At 44.3% G+C, this 20,153-nt stretch overlaps 1 protein-coding gene across 4 annotated transcripts in view; it reads left to right on the top strand.

The window, feature by feature from the left end:
• LOC133973745 (nesprin-2) overlaps positions 1-20,153 on the top strand; it is a 60,209-nt gene that overhangs the window by 13,102 nt on the left and 26,954 nt on the right. Inside the window, exons 30-64 of one of the 4 annotated variants that reach the window (XM_062411772.1) lie at positions 114-387; positions 821-967; positions 1,103-1,405; positions 1,526-1,662; positions 1,862-1,976; positions 3,577-3,747; positions 3,848-4,954; positions 7,406-7,561; positions 8,391-8,546; positions 8,616-8,857; positions 8,958-10,986; positions 11,083-11,417; positions 11,535-11,679; positions 11,817-12,017; positions 12,108-12,364; positions 12,457-12,607; positions 13,018-13,161; positions 13,253-13,384; positions 13,474-13,656; positions 13,750-13,887; positions 14,204-14,389; positions 14,692-14,814; positions 14,967-15,149; positions 15,382-15,471; positions 16,087-16,185; positions 16,581-16,652; positions 16,854-17,303; positions 17,436-17,530; positions 17,625-17,760; positions 17,929-18,015; positions 18,132-18,287; positions 18,407-18,607; positions 19,022-19,096; positions 19,514-19,699; positions 19,971-20,141. In XM_062411772.1, the coding sequence (XP_062267756.1) occupies positions 114-387; positions 821-967; positions 1,103-1,405; positions 1,526-1,662; positions 1,862-1,976; positions 3,577-3,747; positions 3,848-4,954; positions 7,406-7,561; positions 8,391-8,546; positions 8,616-8,857; positions 8,958-10,986; positions 11,083-11,417; positions 11,535-11,679; positions 11,817-12,017; positions 12,108-12,364; positions 12,457-12,607; positions 13,018-13,161; positions 13,253-13,384; positions 13,474-13,656; positions 13,750-13,887; positions 14,204-14,389; positions 14,692-14,814; positions 14,967-15,149; positions 15,382-15,471; positions 16,087-16,185; positions 16,581-16,652; positions 16,854-17,303; positions 17,436-17,530; positions 17,625-17,760; positions 17,929-18,015; positions 18,132-18,287; positions 18,407-18,607; positions 19,022-19,096; positions 19,514-19,699; positions 19,971-20,141 (8,833 nt within the window). Of the gene's footprint in view, positions 1-113; positions 388-820; positions 968-1,102; positions 1,406-1,525; positions 1,663-1,861; positions 1,977-3,576; positions 3,748-3,847; positions 4,955-7,405; positions 7,562-8,390; positions 8,547-8,615; positions 8,858-8,957; positions 10,987-11,082; positions 11,418-11,534; positions 11,680-11,816; positions 12,018-12,107; positions 12,365-12,456; positions 12,608-13,017; positions 13,162-13,252; positions 13,385-13,473; positions 13,657-13,749; positions 13,888-14,203; positions 14,390-14,691; positions 14,815-14,966; positions 15,150-15,381; positions 15,472-16,083; positions 16,186-16,580; positions 16,653-16,853; positions 17,304-17,435; positions 17,531-17,624; positions 17,761-17,928; positions 18,016-18,131; positions 18,288-18,406; positions 18,608-19,021; positions 19,097-19,513; positions 19,700-19,970; positions 20,142-20,153 lie in introns of all 4 variants that reach the window. The other 3 variants (XM_062411774.1, XM_062411773.1, XM_062411775.1) reach the window with 3 other exon arrangements.

The following is a 20,153-nucleotide window of genomic DNA, read 5'->3' as shown; positions in this document are numbered from 1 at the left end:
ATGCAACCTTGCCCCTGACAGGGACTAACCTTCATTTTTTTTGCTCCCTCATTAACATTTTAAAGAATAAAAAAAACTGTAGCCAAACGACAACTCCCTTTTTCTCTCTGCAGGGCGAGGACAGAGCTCCTCCGTCAGCTCGTGTCGTCCCTACAAAGCAGTAACCTCCAGTCGTCTGCGCTGGTGCACGGAGGAAGCAAACTGCTGGAGCGATGCAACTTCCACGCCGACAGACTACGAGGCACCGAGGAGCAGCCGCGCTCGCCAGGCAAGGAGGCAGAACCTGCACCACCCTCGGCCGGAGATCTGAGGCAACCTGTTGATGCTCCACTCGGTGAAAGCTCCAGGTTCCAGTGTCCTGTAGAGCAGAGGCTTCAGTTTGCTCAAGTAAGAAAACTTCACCCACACACGCAAAACACATCTAAACTTGATCTACTGAAGGTGAAGTGCTCGTGCTCCTCAAATGCTTCAGTCTGAATCAAGTATCAAGACATTCTGCAATAGAGCAGGTCGTGAATGGGTGTGATTACAGAAACGTGTAGGATCACCTCAGGGTGTGGTGCCACTGATCTGTTGCTTATTTTCCTCTACATTTGTTCCTACTTGTCTCAAACTGAGGAGTGTCTGCTCATTGTGTAAAGCTGATGTTGTGACGACTGGAATTTACACAAACTCGTCTGATTGTTGTATTTAGAGTTAACTTCCAAGTTAAACAGATTATGGAGTTTGGTTGAGAACCACTCTGTCTGTGGTTCTCAGACAGAGTTTCATTCATTGCTGTAGAAGGCCTCTGACTCTGTTTCCCCTGAAATGTCCACAGGATGCATGTTGCCGCCTCGAGGAGCGTCAGAGTGATGATGAGCATTTGGTTCTCTTCACATTGACATCCCAGCAGAACAGGATGTCGGCCGGTCAAGCCCAGAAAGGAAGCTCCTCTGCACCAGCCACTGATGCACCAGCTCTGGAGGTGAGATCCATAAAGTTAACTGACCTGGTAAATCATGTATAAGCTGTTGTGCATCTTTTAGTTCATATTTCTTTCTCCATTAAATCAATGAATCTCTGTAAAGTGAATGTTTAAGCCTGATTCTCTGATTTCCAGGTGTCGCCGAATGAAGTAACAAACTTAGAAAAGGAAACAGACAGTTGTGCCATCGAGGACCAAACCAGTTTGTCCCAGCAGGACTGCGACCAGCAAAACCACAAGAGGGCACTAGACAGCAGCGTTGGAGAGCAGCTGGCCCCACTCACAGGAAACAGCAGCAGGGTTCAACGAGTGAAGGAAGACGTGTCCTGCGTTCAGACAGCTTTGAAAGACCTGTCTGGAAATGTTGGAAAACTGTTTGTGAACCATGACGTGTTCCCCGACACGAGCCAGCTCCGACAGCAGTGGAGCACTGTCCAGGTGATGTGGAAGATTCGTTAAAATGTGGATTTGCCCCATTTATAATTGGTTTATGAATGAAATCTTATGACAGCTGATGAAATCCTCAATCCCAAAAACACACGTGTCCCTCTCTCTCAGGACTTCGATGACGGGCTTTCATCGTGGGCTGCGAGAGTTCTGGTGCTGCAGGCTATTGGAGAGTCCGGCGCCGCACAAGAAATGCTTCCTGCAGATGTCATGGTGGACATTGATGGAGCAGTTGAAGACCTTAACAGGTACATTACCTCATTCCTGCTTTAACGAACCAAAAGTTGCATTCCTCAGGTTGTGACTTTTGACTTCCTGTCCTGCAAAATCAAAGAAACCACCGTCTATTTGAAAACGCTCTTGCCACACGTGCATATATACAAGTTCTGAATATCACTTGGACTGATTTCCAGCCTGCTTGTTGTCCCTCTTGTGTCCTCTCTGTAGCCTCAGGTCCACTTTCCTGCAGAAGAAGCAGGAGTTTGCAGAACACGTTGCTGTCAGGGTGAGGGAGGTCATCAGGCAGCTGCAGCACTGGAGCCAAACGCCACCGCCCAGCCAGGTAATACTCATATCTCTGCTTCCATCTAGGGAGACAATAACATCTGCTCCTGCCTTTGGCATTTAAATAAATCCATTCTGAACCATATCCAAAATAAAATTAATTTAAAAACTGTACGTATGCTGGACTTTAGTTGGACGCCGGTGCCATCGTGTGACTGTGCAGTTCCTCACAAAAGCCCAAATCTTATTTGTATAGCGTCAAATCCCACTTTACATTATCGGGCTATCTTTCCAGGATCCCCGGAGATCATCTTGGTTGCACGCCACTTCCTCTCCGGCTTCCGTGACGTCTGTTTTAAAACACGTCTTTGAGAATCACACCATGGAGCTAGTCTCCTCTGATTTACTTCTTGTGAAGTAAATGTCAGAGGAATTATGTGCTTAAAGTTCTTGTCATTTAATATCATTTTGGTCCAAATTTAGACAAAAGAAGGCTTTGGGGGAAATATTATTAAATTTTCAACTTCTGTGCCATATGCTAATAACGAGGTTATTTTGTCATACCTGAAATAATATTACATTTCTCTCCCCAGCATGACTTATGTCTTTTTTCAAGAATTAAAATGCCACAGGTCCATTATTCCTCTATTCTTACTGACATGGGAATACCTCCTCCTCCTCCTCAACCTCCTCCTCCTCCTCCTCCTCCTCCTCCTCCTCTTCCTCCTCCTCCTCCTCCTCCTCCTCTTCCTCCTCCTCCTCCTCCTCCTCCTCCTCCTCCTCCTCATCTGTGTGGCTCCCAGGGGAACATGCTGCTCCGTCCTCCCAGGGGAGCATGTGGCTCATCTCAGCAAATGTTTTTTTCTATTACCGATGATCATAAACATGTCGTGACTCATTTTTCTCCATCAGCCTGAAATCTGCAGCTGCCAACAACTCTTCAATCCGACCGCACGGTTAATAAATTGTTCTCAATGATTTGACATGATAATCATTTACTGATGTTAAAATGTAAAAATTATCAAGCTAACTTTACAGATTAAATCTAAGTGCTTTATGAAAAGAAAAGATTTGAGCTCAATTACTAAAAGATTAATATCCTAATTGTGTTTTAGCTGTGAAAGCCACTCTATTTATTACTTATTCACTGGGTCCAGACTGAAGTATATCAGCAAATAATGGATTGATTTGCTGAATTGTCTTTTCTGTGATGATTAATCAAACTGATTTGGGGATTTCCTGACTTTTCCTTTTGACATTCGTGGTTTTCAGTGAAATATCATCAACTAGTCGATGGATAATGACGAAATGATCATGATGTCATGTTTTCCAGAGGATGAATATTCTGTCGATTTCTCAACTCTCACAAATATGTAATTTGTCCAACATTAAAAATGATTAAATCTCAACCTGCTGACCAAGTTTAACTCCTGAGCATGGAAAGCTTCCTGCCGGCCAAGCATCAGTATGTTGACATTGTCATTGTGAACATGATGCAAAGTACAGCTTCACTCAACTTCACACAGGTTCAACATACCAGGCATTCCAAGGTGTTAGAGCACAGTCGGTGTCTGTTGTTGCGACACTGTCCACCTAGGTCAGTGATTTAAAAACAAGACGTCTCTGTTGGAGGTTGACATGTGTCTGTGCTCTGGCAGGCCGCTCTGGATGAAGGTCTGCAGCTGAGACGACATCTCCTCGCCGTGCTCTCGGGAAAAGATTTTCTCCTGAACTGTTTTGGAACAAAAGTCTGGAAGGAGCTGGAGGAAACTGCTTCAGCCGCTCTCAGGGGAAGCACATGTGCACCTGAAGGCCCGTCTAAAAGCCTGGTGAGTTTCTTTTCAGCCTCCGAATCTCACGGTACAAATCCACGACGGCCATGTTCTACTGTGAGGTTCATGTTTTCATTCAATGTCCCGGGCTGCATAGGAGAGTCCATGTCGTAACGAAGAGGAACTGGACGACAAAGAGACGGAAGGAGGAACTTGTAAAAGTGACGCAGCGCATTCAGCGGATGAGACGTGTCCCCCAGAGTGTCCTTCCCCCTCTGCCACAGACGAGGACAATTCCAACCACAGAATAATAACCACCGGCGATTTCTGCACTCTGGAAAAACAGCCTCCCTCCACCGAGGCTTTCAGAAACACTAACGAAGAAGCTGAGAATATTTCCACTAGTTTTATACCAACAGACAAACAAGATGCCTTATTATCTACTCAAGTCCAAAAGATCCCTGAGGTTTTTAAAGCAGAAATCCAACAGTTTACATCTTCTCCACCAGAAATAGACTCGATAACTGATCTGAGGCCGCACAATGATATTGACTGCATTGATGGCAGAACAGAGACTTCAGTGTCCGGTTCACTTCGGCGTGAGAACCCTGAACCATCGCAGCAAGACTCTCCCTCGACCCTGGACTCAAACCCGCCACCACACCGTGACACGTCCGTGGCAGCACAGCACAGTGACTTCCTTTCTTCTGCCACAGAAATAGTCTCTGGATGTTTAGCGGCACAATCAGACACGTTTATGGGAATCACCGCTGCTGCCCGAGAACAAGAGAAACCCTGTGAGGACCCAACTGGGACACCACAGGAAGGCTTTACTGGTATTTTGGACAGGGAGCCACGTGACGGGCAGGAAAATGAGAGAGTCAGCAGTTTAGAGGAAACATCGGAGCAGCTCTCAACACTAATCGGTGTTAAAACAGTTAAAACACACCTGAAGTGTTACTATTTAAAGAGGCCGAAATCCAATGTGTGTCAAGTGGCCGACTCACTGTTAGAAAACCCATGCATATCAATGAGCACAGATCTAGAGGAGGTGCAATCTACGAGTGACAAATTATCAGGAGCCCTCACTGAAGCTCGAGGAGCAGAAACAACTGATCTGGGGACAGCGAGCGCAGGTAGTGGACGTGCAGAGTCCAAACACTCCGAGGAGCCGGAGAGACGAGAGGACGCTTCGCTGCTGGAAGGACAGAGTGAATTAAAGTTACCTGTGTCACTGGAGGACACGGTGCTGACACAGGGACAGGTGGGGTTCTTCTTCTTCTTCTTCTTCTTCTTCTTTACTAAAAATCATCTTTGAATTTCCCTTTTGGGGCTTTTTTGGCTGTAACTGTAGAATTAGGGTCAGAACAAGTTATCTTAACCCTGATATTAATGCAATATAAATCTCTAATACAGTTTAGTGTATGAAATTAACAGTTTTATGGAAACAATTTGCAGGTATTTGGATTATTCTGATAAAATATTCATGTATCTGTCAATGACACTGAAACAGAGGTCAAAGGTCATTTCCTCTTACATCTTAAACCCCCCCCACCACCATGAAGTCTGGTTTCCAACTGCTGCTTTCCAGATTTGAAAGCAAAAACAGAGAAAAGGAAGCTGAAAGAAGTTAGTTGAACTCTGCAGATTTAAGAGGTTTTAAGAAGTGTGTCCTCTCAGCAGGCAGACGTCCACAGGTGTCCCAGATGAAGTCACAGTCCTTGCCATCTTTAAATATTCACTTATCAAACATGACATTTACTAAACCATCCTCATTTTCCTTTGTCGTACCCTCGTGGCAGAGTGGGGGTGTGTTAAATGTTTCTGACATTTTGCAACCGTTAATTTATCCCGAGTTTTGTCCTTCGTCAGCCGGGAACTGGTCGGCCTTTTGTGCGTTTGTTCCTCTCACCATTTGGCATTTGAATGTCATAATTCAAACACGTGTTCAGTCCAGTTAGAGAGTTTTATTAAACTCTTTTGGAAACATGGTGGTCCAGTTGAAAGGAAAAACTGTGGATCCGGATCAAGGGGGCCGACCCAATAACGCGTTTCCTTCTTTAACATTTAACATTAATTGTGTAAATCTTTCAGTTAAATATTCAGACATTGGAAGGTTGGTATTGATGAGTGTGTGCGATTTCGTGGATCTTGTGGATTTATATGTGGTGTCATAGGGGTCTAGGTTTTTGTAAGGTAACAAAAAGAGCTGGAAACATGTTTCAAAATGTGTTTTCCTGCTGTAACACGTGAAACAATTAGCATAGAAGACCTATAACCCCCGGACAAGTGATAAACTGCCTCTTACAAAACAATTGGATGAAGAACCCTCTGCCACAAAACACACAATTACAGTGGAAGCTAATTTACTTTGACTTTAAACCCTCAGTCGGGTCAGAAAATCGATCAAATATCTTTAAGATAAACAAGGAAAGCTTTGCGAGTGCTAATTCAGACACGGTGAGTTTACGATGTTCTTTTTTTCCTGGCGCCTGCTGTGTGCGTACACTCAGTCCGCAGGAGCTCCAAGGACAAATCGTAAATCAGGTACAGAAATGGATTAAAGGCAAAAATAAAGACGACAAGGAAGAATTATTTGAACAGTGAACAAGTTCAACAGTAACATCCATAAAAAACAACTAAGGAGGTACAAATATTCGCTGCCAGCGGAAAATACAGCGTAAGACGTCTGACACGTTACATCATTACAACTTATTATTAATATATTTTTACATCGTTCAAATATGGCAAATATACGAATATCTGCAGAGACAGTATCTTCATTTCAAACCCTCTCTCTGTCACTTCAGAGATTTTCTGTCTCTAGATATTTTTCGATGTTTCAAGCCAGCAAATCGCTTTTGGAGGAATTTGTTGCTAATTGGAGATTTAACTGTGCTGCACTTAGGAAATCAACAAGTGTGTATAACAGACAGCTTCCACCTCACAGTTTGTCTAAAGTAACTTTGTGTTGGAAGAACATGATTCTGATGGTTTCCAGTAAAACAAGATTTTAAAAGATGCAGAAATCTCATTTATTGAGGTCACATTCTTAAATTTTCCCATATTATCAGTTCATCCATCATATATAAAACGTATCCATGAAGGGATGCAAGAGGGACTGGAGCCAATTTCCCATTTTAGGTATATAAATAATATATTGATATTACATTTATTCTCTGCCACTTTCAAGTTTTGCATTTTTCCCAAGTACCTTATTGTTTGCAGTACAAACAGTATGAGAAACTTATATTTGTTATTCCCACTTGAGCAGCACAGTAGCCTATGAGATTTAATTGAGTACCTGTTGTACTGTTTTCTTTTCTGCAGTTATCCAGCGCCACTTTTTCAAATCCCCTCACGCTCCATCTACACCACACGTCTTTTTCATGCCTAAGATACTTTAAAAGACCCCTGTGTGTGGTGCGGTGTTTTTTCCACTTCTAACCAAGTTGTACGACATGTCACTTCTTCAGATACGTATGGGAGGCAGCGTTTTGTAGATGAACAGACAAAGTCCTTCTCCCTCGGGGCAAACTGCTCCCTACTCAGGCACATTCTTGAGTTTACTGCACTGACTCGCCGGGCCACTGTCGGCTCCGTGCTACTCAACACTGTGGAGCAGGGAGAGAACAGGAAGCTCTGTCATTATCTGTAGGTAAACACAGGAAAGAAGAAAGGTAAAAATGTGACACCACCCTCTGTCTTGTGTCAGATGCAAGGATGCACAGAGCCTGCGAGGACGGAGCCGGGTTTGTCAGCTGATCTGGGTGCAGCCGGGGAGGCGATGGCGTCCCACGAACACAGATCCACCATGCAGGATATTTTCTCTGAGATACAGAGCTTGGTGGAAAGAAGTAACATAATAAATGTGAGTATCAACTGGTTTTAAATGAATGAATGAATCAGCTTCCCCCACCTGTCTGGAAGTTACTGTTGGATTTCTGTGTCACAAACCATGTTGCTGTGAGTTCAAGAATTGATTTTCTAAAAGTATGAACTTCACAGTATGTGTAAGAAAGCTTAACTTCTAAACTGATTTGAGAAATTAGTTATTATTATATATGTATTCACTCTTCGTAGAACAAATCCTTGTTCTGCAATCGCAACCAGAAATTAAGTCAAAAGCATTTTAGTAATATATAATAAAAAGTATAATTGTGCAGTTCCATTTGACTAAGAGGGGAAGAAGTCAATTATGAATGCATGGAACAGTGAACAGATAGGAGCAGCGGTGTTATGACTGATGTTCGTGCAGTCCCCTGATGATGCTGACAGGAAGTTATACAGGAAGGAACCAGAAGATACAATAATTTCCTGCTGGCCCTAAATACCCAGAGTATTCGGTTTGTGTCCGGACTTTCTCCCTCATGTTTATTCAAGAGCGTGGACTTTTCATTTTGAGAGCATTACTTCTTCATTTCACTGTCCCTCCTAGAACCCTGCAGCAGCAGCCTGAGGACAAGTCAGACAGAAGCACGAGACATTTGTGCAGCAACAGCTTTTGAATGAAGTGAAGAAGCAATGCTCTTAAAATGAGAAGCTCTTGAATAAAGATAGGAAATAAACTCATTATTTGTTATGTATTTGACATTCCCACAAAAAGTTACGCAATAAATTAATCAAGCCCAAAGGCAGTTTAATCAAGCAGGTCTCAAAACAGGTCTCCCAATAATTTGCTATTGTTATTTTTGTTTTAGAGGACACCACACATTGATTTGAATTGGTACCTGAAGTCCTCTCCTGGGGAACCTGAGATCCAACTGGTACGAACTGTCCAGCGAGTCCTGGCATGTCGATATCAACCAGCTCAGCTCGATGTCACGGCCATGGCCAGACAGCTGGAGGAAGCAGAGGTATGTACATCAGGTTTTATCCGTAGAGAAACCTGTGATCTGTTCTGAAGCCAGTTCTGTTTCCTGTAGGAGCACAGGTCCTCTGTGCAGGAGCGGGTAGCTACGATGAAAAACACCAGTGCCGCCAGGGATTGGGACCCGAGTGCCTGGAAGAGAGCTGAAGGCCAGTGTAGCGCCGCCCTGCTGGATGCCTCTGCCACAGTGCAGGTGAAGGCAGCACAGCTGGATCAGGTCAGACAGTATCACAGACAGATGAAGATGATGAGAGCTTTTCTGGAGGTTCTGGCTGATGAGAAGGAGAAAATGAGCTTGTGAGTAACCTTTTGATCTAAGTAAGCTTTTGCTGTTTTATCATTACTTGGAAGTGTTTGTATATGTGCTTGATGAATGGTACGCTCATGTTTTGTTCAGAAATGCTCTGGGAAGCAGCTCTGTCCAAGCTGACAAACTTCACGCCCTGCTGCAAACCATGCAGCAGAAGAAAGACCTCATGGAGGAGCTGCTCCACCTCAGTAGTCAGTTATCGGTTCACCTGAGCGATGCTGAAAGTTCCGGTAGTCTTCTTGCCCAGCTTGCAAACGTCCAAGAGGAATGGAGTCTTCTGAAAGGAAGTATCAAGCGAGCGCTGCGACACGCCACAAACGCCACCTCTCAATCCCGCCTTCTTATAAAAGAGGCCGAACAGCTGAAAGCCAAACTGGAGGATCTTCAGAAATCCAACTTTCAGAGCAATGACAGCAAAAGCGCTTTGGAGTTAGTTTGTCTGACAACAGACCTGAAGCTGTATAACCAGCTTTATCTGCACTTACAGTCCCAGTCAGACGCTCTTGTCCATTTCTCCCTGGGCCAGAAGGAGAAGGATGAGATCCAAAACAATCTTCAGGAGTTGGGGTCCTTGCTTGATGTCACCAAGAGAAAGCTCGACAATTCCACGTGTTGTATTTCTTCAGGCAAGATCAACAGACAATTGCAAGACTTGATCATATGGGCCAAACAGGCGGAAAACCACATCTCTACTGGGAAAAAGTTAGCTCTCTTCCCTGAGGAGGCTCGTATTCAAATCGCTGATATGAAGAAATTTCAGACCGATATTTTGTCCCGACGATCCAAGATGCAAGCTCAAGTTGAGGAGATGAAAGATGTAGCCTCTGATATGGAGAAGGAGGAAAGTGACCAAGTATTGAAGACAATAGAGGACCTCTATGAAGCCATTAGTGACAGCTTGGATCACGTCCTTGACACCATGAAGAAGCATCTACACAACAGGGAGAAGCTCTTATCCCAGCTTGCTCGGATGGAAGCCTGGCTAGCAGAAACACATGCCACGAGAGACGTCTGGATCCATGTGGAAAATGTTTCCAAAGTTGACGTCCAGATGCTGGAGAGCGAGCTGGCAAGTCACAAATTAGCCACTGAGGAGATCCAGAGCCGCATTAAACTGGTGGAGGCAATGGCGGAAAGTTGCGAGGACATCGCGGTGGGATTGAGTCCAGAGGAGAGCCGCTACCTGGTCAACAGACTGTCAGGCCTTTGGACAGAGTTAGACGGACTGCTAGCTCACGAGAGAGCAACCAGCTGGGAACTAGAGGAGCTGATTCATGAGAGAACCTCCTCTGATGAGGAATTATCGACCATCCAGACGAGCTTGAAGAAGATCTCCTCTGATTTGGAGCAGCAGAAGTTCCCTTTGACGTTGGAGACCCTTTCAACCGATGCACATTTGATGCACATGCTGATGGAGAACCAGTGTCAAGTTCAAGAGCTTCAGCACTGCGAAGAGGCCAAGAGAAGTGCCCTGCTCTGCACCATTGGTGAACTGTTAGACAGGTGCAAAACCCTTAGTCTTAATACCTTTGAGCAAGACAAATTTTTGCACCTGAGGAGACAAATGGAGGAATCGAGGGACATTGCCGAAGAGCAAATCTTGCGTGCCAAAGACAAATCGCTCAGTATGGGTGAGCGTTTCAGACTATACCAAATACTCCTAGTTGAACTTCCTCTGGTGAAGACACAGTGTCAAGAAGCAGGGGACCAGCTGGAGGCCATAGCTCAGGAGTTGCACCCAAATGAGCTTAATTCAGAGAAGCAGAGGATTCTTCACACTGTGGAAACTTTGGTCTCCTGGGAGCTTTCTGTCACAGATGATATCAAGCACCTGGAGGCCAAGCTTCTGCCAGGCCTGCGCTTTTCCTCTGAACTTCCTGCCTTGATAGAGCTTTTCCAAAGGACAAGAGAGGAGTTGGAGGGAGCTGAGCCGGTCAGTCCAGATGAGAAAGCAATAGATGGCGCTCTACGAAGACACTGGGTCATTTGGAGAAATCTGAAGTCTGGGATGAGAGTGTTAGAAGCTCTGGGACGGAGAGAAAAAATTAACCTGCGGAACAACAAGGAGCTTCACTCTCTCAGAGATGCAGCTATGCAAGAATGTCACATAGGAATGGTAAGCTTAAATATTCTGTTACTCAAGTCATCTTCCTTAACTTTAAAATTATCAGTTGAATTAGTTGTTTCTCTAAACTGTCCTTTGGTTCAATAGGAGAGTTTATCCCAGGCTCGAGAGTCCTTAAAGGATTACCAGTGGGCCGCTCAAGGAGCAATAGCCTTTCTTCATAATGCCGAGGCCACGTTCTTGTCAGCTCCTGGTGGGTTTTTAGACTGTACCGAGGAGCAGAGACAAACCCGGCAGGCTCTGGAAGCTCTAGAAGATGGATTCCAGGCTCACATCTGCCACCTTGTGGAGCTGCTCCCCCAGCAGCCCTGCCTCTCCCAGCCAGAGGTGGAGCAGCTCCACATCAGCCTCCTCAGCCAGTTGGTGGTGGGAAGAGCTGTACTGGAGGCCCAGGCACAGCTCAGGCTGGAGTCCCTGCAGAGGTACACAGCCGTCTTTAAACCAGTCCTACACATCTTCTGTCTGTTCATGATGGGATTATTTCATTCACTTCCTTTTTAAAAAGAGTAAATTCACCCTGAAGACTGTATTTCTTACAGGTGCGCAGCAAGACAACAAAACCATGAGAGCTTTCATGAAGACATACGTCAGCATCTCTCTGGGTTTGAAGCCAGACTTTCAGCCTGTGCTACAGTACAGGTGACATCAAATGACAAATGTGTTTCCCAACGGAGTAAAGCTAGGGTAAGTCCAATGCAGAACCAGCAGGTGTTTTCCTTTTCGACAGTTAACACTTTGGCACCTCTGCTGGTGATAAGAGGAATCCATTCGACCTGTTTATTTGCTCTTATGATCTCAAACTTTGTCATCCGTTAATGAAGCTTCTGTTGGAGGATCTCCGCAGCCTCGCCGGGAAGATAGAAGAGCTGAGGGCTGGGTGTCCGATGCAGGGTTGTGGGGTTGGGAAGAGCGGCGAGCTGGGAGCACTGTGGCGGCGCTGGGTCTCACTCCGGCGAGGTGTTGGCCTCCTGATGGCGCATGCAGAACAAAGACAAGAGGAATGGAAGGACATCACAACAAGTGTGAGTTCACCAAACTCAGGACCCATTTGACTATAGCAGAGAAAAAAGAATATACAGATGATACTTAAGATTTAATTCTATTCCTTTTAGATCCAGCAGTGTTGCAGTTCTCTTGCGAGTCTTCAGGCCGAGGTGCCGGATTCCACTGTGAGCTTCACACAAGAGAAACCCCAGGAGCTCCTTGCCCTGGCTGAGATACACCAGGCCGGTCTGGAGCAGGAGCAGCAGGCCTTAGCCTCCCTGGAGCACCGACTGGAGCACGCCCTGAGCCTATCCAACTCCCAGGAACCCGTCAGTCCTGGACCCGTGGGCAAAACCCTGGTGAAGATCCAAGAGAACGTCAGGAGGTGGGATTGAATTTGTTTAATATACATGTGGAACGCAATTACTCATTTATAGCCGAGATGCCTGAGAGGAATTTTGTTCTTTTCCCCTGCAGCTTGAAAGAGAGAAACCTGCTGGTGGTAGCTGCAGCCCAGGCAGAGGAGAAAGAGAGAGAGCACGTTCAGGACGAGATCGAAGAGGTGGAGAAGCACGTGTTCGCCATTCTACCCAAACTGGAAGGCTGCTCGAGTCCAAACCAACAACAGGTCGGGATAACTTATTTTTTACTCTCAAGTTTTGGGTTAGGGTTAGTGTTTATCAGTGTTTATCAGTCGACGTTACTCATCAATGTTTGGTGAAGTTTTGGATTATGAGGAATAATCATATATCACTGGAAAAAGCAGCAGAAATAACAGAAAATAACAGAAATGTTAAAAATGTATATAAAATGAAACTATATGTAAATTATCAAGCGATTTTATTAAAACTATTATGACGTGATATGTTTTCCACCTCTTAACATTCATCCTTTATCCTTCACAACACAAAATCTCTATTTATCATTTAGAGAATAAAATGAATATGTCATAATATACTAGATAGACTCCTTCTCTTTTGAAAGACAGAGCATGTCTCTCATGTATTTTCTGTCCCATGTTTCTCTTGTGTTTCACAGGAGCTCACAGAGGACTTGTCCAAGCAGAAGGACAAACTGAGGAGGATCACGGCCGGTTTGCAGAGCTGGTACACAGAGATTCCTTCTGACATCAGCAAGCGCTTACAAGACGTTGAGCTGTCGCTGCAGAGAGCAAAGGAGGAGGTAACAAGGACAAACACCATATCGATTCTCAGTGGCCTGTGAGCTCTGTCTAACAAAATCCCCTCGTGTTGTGTGATTGTGTGTTCAACAGCTCAAGGAGGGAAGCAACCCGGTCAGGAAGTTAGCCGCCCGAGTGGAGGAGCTGGGTTCTGGCCTAGAGAAGGTGAAGGTGCTCCTGGAGCAGAAGAGTCCGACAGTCAGCGAAGCTCAAAATGTTCTCAAGGTGTGGACAGAATAAATCATGTTTATTTGCTGATTGAGGTCAAAGTTTGAGCATCACGTTATCTCAAAGCTCCGCCCTCTGTTCTCCAGCATGTGTGGGACGAGCTGGACGCGTGGCACAGCCGTCTGATGCTCCTGGAGAGCGAGGTGCAGGATCTGGCGGAGGAGCAGCCGCATCAAGCTCACCTCCTGATGGATCACATCACACAACCACTGCAGCTCTACCAGAATGCCTCGCAGATGGCCGAGAACCGCACCTCCTTCCTCAGCAAGGTCAGACATATTCTTCTACATGATATTGTACAAGTGGCTTCTAAAAATCTGTTAAATAAGTCTACCTTTTGTTTCCTGTTCTCCTTTTGTCAGATCCCTGCCTGTCTTCAGGAGTTTGAGGACATTTCGTACAGCGCCACCTGCTGGTTAGACGAGGCCCAGTCTTGGCTCAGTGCGCCGTGCTCCTTCACGTCAGCCAGAGGCCTCCAGAATCATGCGAGCTCCCTGCAGGTTGGTCACAAGCAAGTAAAGAGCAAGTTCCTGAAGCCTATGAAGACCTGTGCTGTCTCATCTCACATTTTTATTCTAGATTCTCATATTTCTCATGCAGATTTTCCTACAAATGTTTGTTATTCCTTCTTATATAGTTATTTCCTTGTATTTTGCTTTTATTTGAATAGAATATGCTTTTGTTATTATACATTTTTCTTTCTATCACATACTGTCGTTTTGTATTGGTACTTTTATATTGTTTTATCATCATTTATCAATATATTCAATACCAACCATATGTATCAAGATATGAAACCTATGTCCTGTAATACAGCTGGTGCTGGACGACTCTGAGAGGATCAGGGACACGCTGCAGGACTTCAGGCCGGCGCTGGCTGAGATCTCTGCCGTGTGTGACGTTCACACGCAGGAGGAGAGGCTGAACCACAACGACCAGCGAGTCCACACAATGCAACGCAACCTCCTCCAGCCGCTGGAGCAGCTCCTGCAGACGGCTGGGGTAAAATATTAACTGGAGTCTCTCAGGTTTTTAGTGAAGTCACATGGCAGAGGGAGGAAACTGCCGGAAACTTTCAGTGGATAGGATGTTGTGGCCATATATGGAAATTAAGATCTGATAAAAACTGATTTATAATGGACATCTCTAGACCAAAGAAAGATAGAGATATGTAATGTGCAGCTAAGGTCCTAGGTCAGAACTGTAGATCCCAGATAGCAAATGAAATTGGCTCTTATGCAGCATGGGAAAAACAAGACAACAAGTTCGATCCCTGAAGATGTTCCTGGCATCTCCTTGTTCAGGTGGTGGAGGCGATGGAAGCAGAGCTCAAGACGATGGAGAAGAATGTCCCGAAGATCAGAACCATTTTATCCTCCATGGACGACTCCGACATAGCTTTAGCGGAGCATCTTCACAACCGACAGGTGAACAAATGCAATCATGACACCAAAACCGCAAAATATACAGACATCATACAATTGGTAGTTTTTATATTCAACACTTAAAATTCAAAGGGAAGGAAAACAAAGATGTTATGCTTCATTTTGACGTGCGTTGATCTGTTTGTGGTTTGAAGGTGATCCAGGATAATGTGCAGTCGATCCGGAGGACACTGGAGGAGATCCAGAGGTATAAAGGAAAGCTTCTCCTTCCACAGGGAGCGGAGGAGAGTCTGCTGGTCTTCTCCAGAGCCCGACTCCTCCTGCAGCCGCTGGAGGAGCTGGAGGGACTCACCCAGTATCAAACCTCGCTGCTGAAGGTGAAGCAACAAGTCACATGGAAATATACTTTGTTTTGTTATTGCAGAAACTTGGGGTGAGGAAGAAGGTGCTTCATGAATTCTTACACGGAATTAAATAAAGCAAATAAGATTGTTTGTTAGTAAAAGGGACATGAAGCCAAAATGAAATGATCTTCTCAACCCTCAGCACGAGAACAATAACATGTCTAACTCTCCTTCTCTGTTTCTCTCGTCTCCTTGACCAACGTAGAACAAGATCCGGGAGGAGGAGGCAACCAGGAAAGATCTCAGCATCACCACACTCTCCAAAATTCCTGAAAACACACAGCAACGAGTCCAGGTACTAATAACATTCATATGACAATAATAATCACATAATCATAACCCCAAACCACCTGTGCGTTGTTTTGATTTTTATTAACTCTGCATCATCTTTGAAATAACCAATTAAAACCAGCTCCTTTAATAAAATATCACCCTAAAAGTGCCTTGAATCTCAGTTAGTTTTTTTGGGGGGGGGATTATTGTGATTTGTATATATTTATCACAACTGCAAATTTCCATTAATAAATGTTATTTTTAAGACATAATGTTGTTTCCTGGAATAGAGGGTGAATAATTTCCCCCCCAAAAAATGAGCTGCCCCAAACTAAACAAAATTAATTACTAAATCAACATTATTCCTCCATTAGAACCTAAGAGTCACCAGGAAGGTTTAAGATTTCTTGGCTTGTTGCAGATAATAATTTTAAGAAGTGAAATTCCTGAGTGGAAAGTAGTTAAATTCACATTTGTAAAGAAAGCATCATGAGCTGATGAGTCACTGATATAACCTGAACATGAGGTTACAGACAGAAAATATGTTTCAGATAATTAAGAACCAAGAATCATCTGAAAGTTAAATTCTATGTTCCGGTCGCTTGAATCAGTTTTCATGATATTGTTCACGAAGCAGGAGCCTTGTGACGTGTCTAACTCAGAGGAAGAGGAGGATGAGGATGACGAGAGCTGTCACTCTTCGTCCTCTGACACACTAACATGCAGTGTTCCAGAGGTAAATCTAAAAAAATACTAATTGTTCTTGATTCCTCTGACATTGGGTTTCATTTCAAAATGTCACATTTCACACTTTTTAATAAAGAAATCTACAAATTCTCTCACGTTTTGGAATGAAACTCAAATTTCTTGGTGCTTTTTCTTCCCACCTTTGCTTATGTTTTAATACATTTATCATAATTTAACTTGAATCTGATGCTGCTGTCGTGTGGAAGCCTGGATCAGACACTTGCTTGTAGATGTGAAGCTGTTTCAGACTCGTTCTCCGGCTCTGTCACATGCAGCTGCTTTGAATGTGCTTCTCCTTAGAAACCTTTCATTGTGTGTTTGTGTGGATGTGTGTGTGTGTGTGTGTGTGCGCATTTGAATATTTATACCTCTCACGTATATCAGGACCCAGAGGACACTCTCGTCCCCTCGGATGTGAGAAGTGAGGATATTGCTGACACGCTGTCAAACGTTAAGGTAAATTATACGTTGAATTCAGAGATGCTGTTTGTTTAGTGCAGACTTTGAATATCAAGCACACGTATTGTTAATCTATTACAGTTATTTTTAGTATATTGTTGACTTGTAGAGATTGTTTTTTACTTGTGTAAATGTCCTGACTCTTAATGACATGTACATCGTGTGCTGTTTATCTGTTTGTTGTCTCTATATCGTCAGTACGAGCAAAGCCTCTCTGTTGCCCTTCAGGAACTGGGGAGTTTGGCTCCTCAGTTTTCTTCTCAAGTGGAGACGACCTGTGAAGCTGCTGAATCTGAACCTTCATCTGTGACGTCTGGATGTGACACCATCGACTTTGCAGCTAAATATTTGGAAACCGGATTAACAACAATGGATTCTGAAGCTGATTCATCCCATCATGACACTTTGACATGTGAGCCGCTGATCAGCACTGCCCCCCCGGCAGCTGATGACCAGTGCCCTGCTGCTGATACACTGGAACGAGGTGAATCCTCGAAACATGAAACCACCGACCCTCGTGTAAAGTCTCCTCCGGCCGAAGACACAAGAACGATTCCTACCAGACCAATAACTCCGTTCACGGCCACGAGAGAATCGCCCGAGTTCACAGAGGAGGACGAAGAAGATCCGACTCTGTCCACAGATGTAGTAAGAATCGTTTTTAAATGATTTCCCTACAGATTTACAACTTAAAATATAGTTTAGTGTCACATTGATTGAAAAACCTTGAATTTCAATCATATTTCATTCAAATAATATACAAAATGTTCCCATATCCAGGACGCTCTTCATCATTTGAAGGAACAAAGTGAAGTTGGGGCCAGTCTGACCAGTTTGGAAGAATCCCAACAGGACTCATCTAATGTGCCACTCAGGTAAATCGACAGTGACCAGTTGTAGAGGTTTCAATCTCACGTGTGCATAGGAAACAGTTGATCTAAGCTTATTCAGTGTTTCTTTGGTGTCTAGCTCTGAAGGACATGAGGAAGATGAGAAGGAGCAGCAAAGATGGAGTCGACTTTCCACTGAGATCTCTGAGAAACTGTCCGCTTTGAGAAACCTTCAGGAGGAACGTGGCACCTTGAAGCGCTCTGAAGACCAAACGGTAGGAAAACAGAAAACTGATGCGTGAGTTTCTGATTTGAGGATCTGAGGTGAAACACTGAACGACCTTAAGAAACAGAAACACTTGAAAATGTATAAACATCGTCTCTGCTGTTTGATCCCTTCCAACTGTGAAACCTAAACTACGATTGTCTGGTTTTTGTTTAAGGTTCCTGAGAAGAAGCTGATATCAACCGGATCTGCTCCTGCTGTTCTCCAGAGGACACAAGAGTCAATCGCCAGCTTGAGACAAATAGTAAGCGATTTCCCTTAAATCCCACCACTGGAGGAAACCATTTCTCTTACTTTTTGGAAAACCCGGCCTTGAGTGACAGTTAGTGAGTGCCGGTGATGTGTTTCGATGTCTCCCAGGTGAGGTCTACAGACGTCTCTCAGCCAGATGTGAAGGAGCAGACGTTCGAGGCTCTACGGAGGGTTCTCCTCTGTCTGGACGCCTGGACCGACCCTCTGCTGACTACAGGTGGCGCTGGTGAGGAGGAGCCCCAGCTGAGGATGCTGCAGCAGGAGGTGACTGAATACAACGCTGCTCAAGACACACAAACACACACACATGTTCAATATCTACCGTATTAAAATATATATATATTCATGTTGATTGATCGTTTCTGTTTTAAACTCCTGTGTAGTGTGTTTCATCCGAGCTGCTGACCGTGGCTGAGCTGTTGAGACAAATGGAGTCAGAGACCAGTCCAGAGCTGTGGGAAGAGGAACCAGAGGCTTCCCAGTGTGTGACCGGCCTCCAGGAGTGTCTCAGTACAGTCCAGCTGTTCCTCTGCTCATCCCTCGATCAGCTCCCTGAACATCTGGGCCTCAGAAACCAGCATCAGGTCTGAAACTGTGGAATTGAATCTATGATCTGTAAAATGACATCTCTAGAATAATTAATGAACTTTATCTGAATGAGTAAAACAATATAAGTAACTGAGTTGAGTGAATAATGTAGATGCAGCTGCTTGTTAAATTTAATATTTAAAATGTAAAATGATTGACTAAAATATTATGTTTTAGATAAAGATGTTTAAATCCATACAAAGTCAATAGAATTTGTTCTCTTTTAACAGCTTTCACTTTAAGAATGTTACTTACATGTTAATGCATCAGTGATTATAATGGAAGAAATGATTTTTTAATATCAAACTGACACATTGAAAACTATTACTTGTGATATTTGAAAGTGCATTTTGCTAGTAATGCTTTAACTTAGTAAAAGTGTAAAAAGTTTTCTCTCATTCTTCCTCCAGCTGTGTATTTTGGACGAGTTTGAAGTTGGACAAAGTGAAACCTTCACAAATCTAAAGGATGCAACTAGTTTGCAGGTAATGACGCTTACACATTATTGTATTTGTATATGTGTGTGTTTTTTGTGTGTTGGTATAAATCGTTTGGTGAATACGTCTTTAATGGACTAACAAATATCAAATTGCACACGCTCATAGGTCAGTTATACATATATAAAAACAACACAATCTCAGTTTTTGTGTAAACCTGCTGAAAAACAAACACACAGGGGTGAACACGTGACCTCTTAGTTGGAGGTGATAGCACAAACAATAAAATATGTCTTTGTCTTCACCCTAAGAATTACAAACTGTTTATATTAGTAATGAGGGGGTTTTAAAAAGAAATAATGTCCTCAGCTCCTTTGTCGATGGACTGGAAACCTGATACAGGATCTGTGCTTCCAGACTTAATGGTATTCTCCTTAAACCCAGTGCTCCCCCTGTATCTTGCAGCAGTGTGTCCTGGGCAGACATCTGAGGCAGAGTCCAGGGGAAAGAGCCAAGCTTCAGCGAGCATCCCGGGCCTTGCTTCAGGGGATAACTCACCTCCTGGAACTGGGCGAAGGAAGCATAAAAGAGAAGCAGATGAGCCAGGTTCACAACCGCGGCCAACTTCAAGCTATTCTCAGCAGACACCAGGTATCTCGCCGCGCTTTCAGCTTGTTCCTCAGCAGGCAGGCAGAAGCCCAGATTTAAGTTACAGGCACTTTCCAAAGAGTGTGCTGAAGCTTCTTGAACTTTTTTAACAAGCTTTAAACAACTGATGATTCGACTTTACACAAAGATATTTAGACATTTATCATCACCCTCATTTCCCTCTTCACTCCTGTTGCTGTATTTATTGATCCTCCGTTTCTTTTTTTAAATCACGCCTCACATCTGTCCTGAATCTGGTCTCTGGGTGAAACAGAAACTCCTGCAGGTCCTCGGGTCTCAGTTGGCGTTTGTTCAGCATCTGTTCCGGTGTGAGCCAGAGGTGCTGGGGTGTCAGGAGGCAGAGCGGCTGCAGCTGGACGTCAGGGCCAAAGCTTTGCAGCAACAGGCTCTGAGTCGGGAGGTAGCTTCTCTGAAGACGCTGCAGGTTTGTGTAGCG

Source organism: Platichthys flesus, chromosome 18 (assembly GCF_949316205.1).
Source record: "Platichthys flesus chromosome 18, fPlaFle2.1, whole genome shotgun sequence".
In the NCBI taxonomy this organism is placed as follows: Eukaryota; Metazoa; Chordata; class Actinopteri; order Pleuronectiformes; family Pleuronectidae; genus Platichthys; species Platichthys flesus.
Note: the sequence above shows the minus strand (reverse complement) of the source record. Positions and strands in the feature narration are given on the sequence as shown.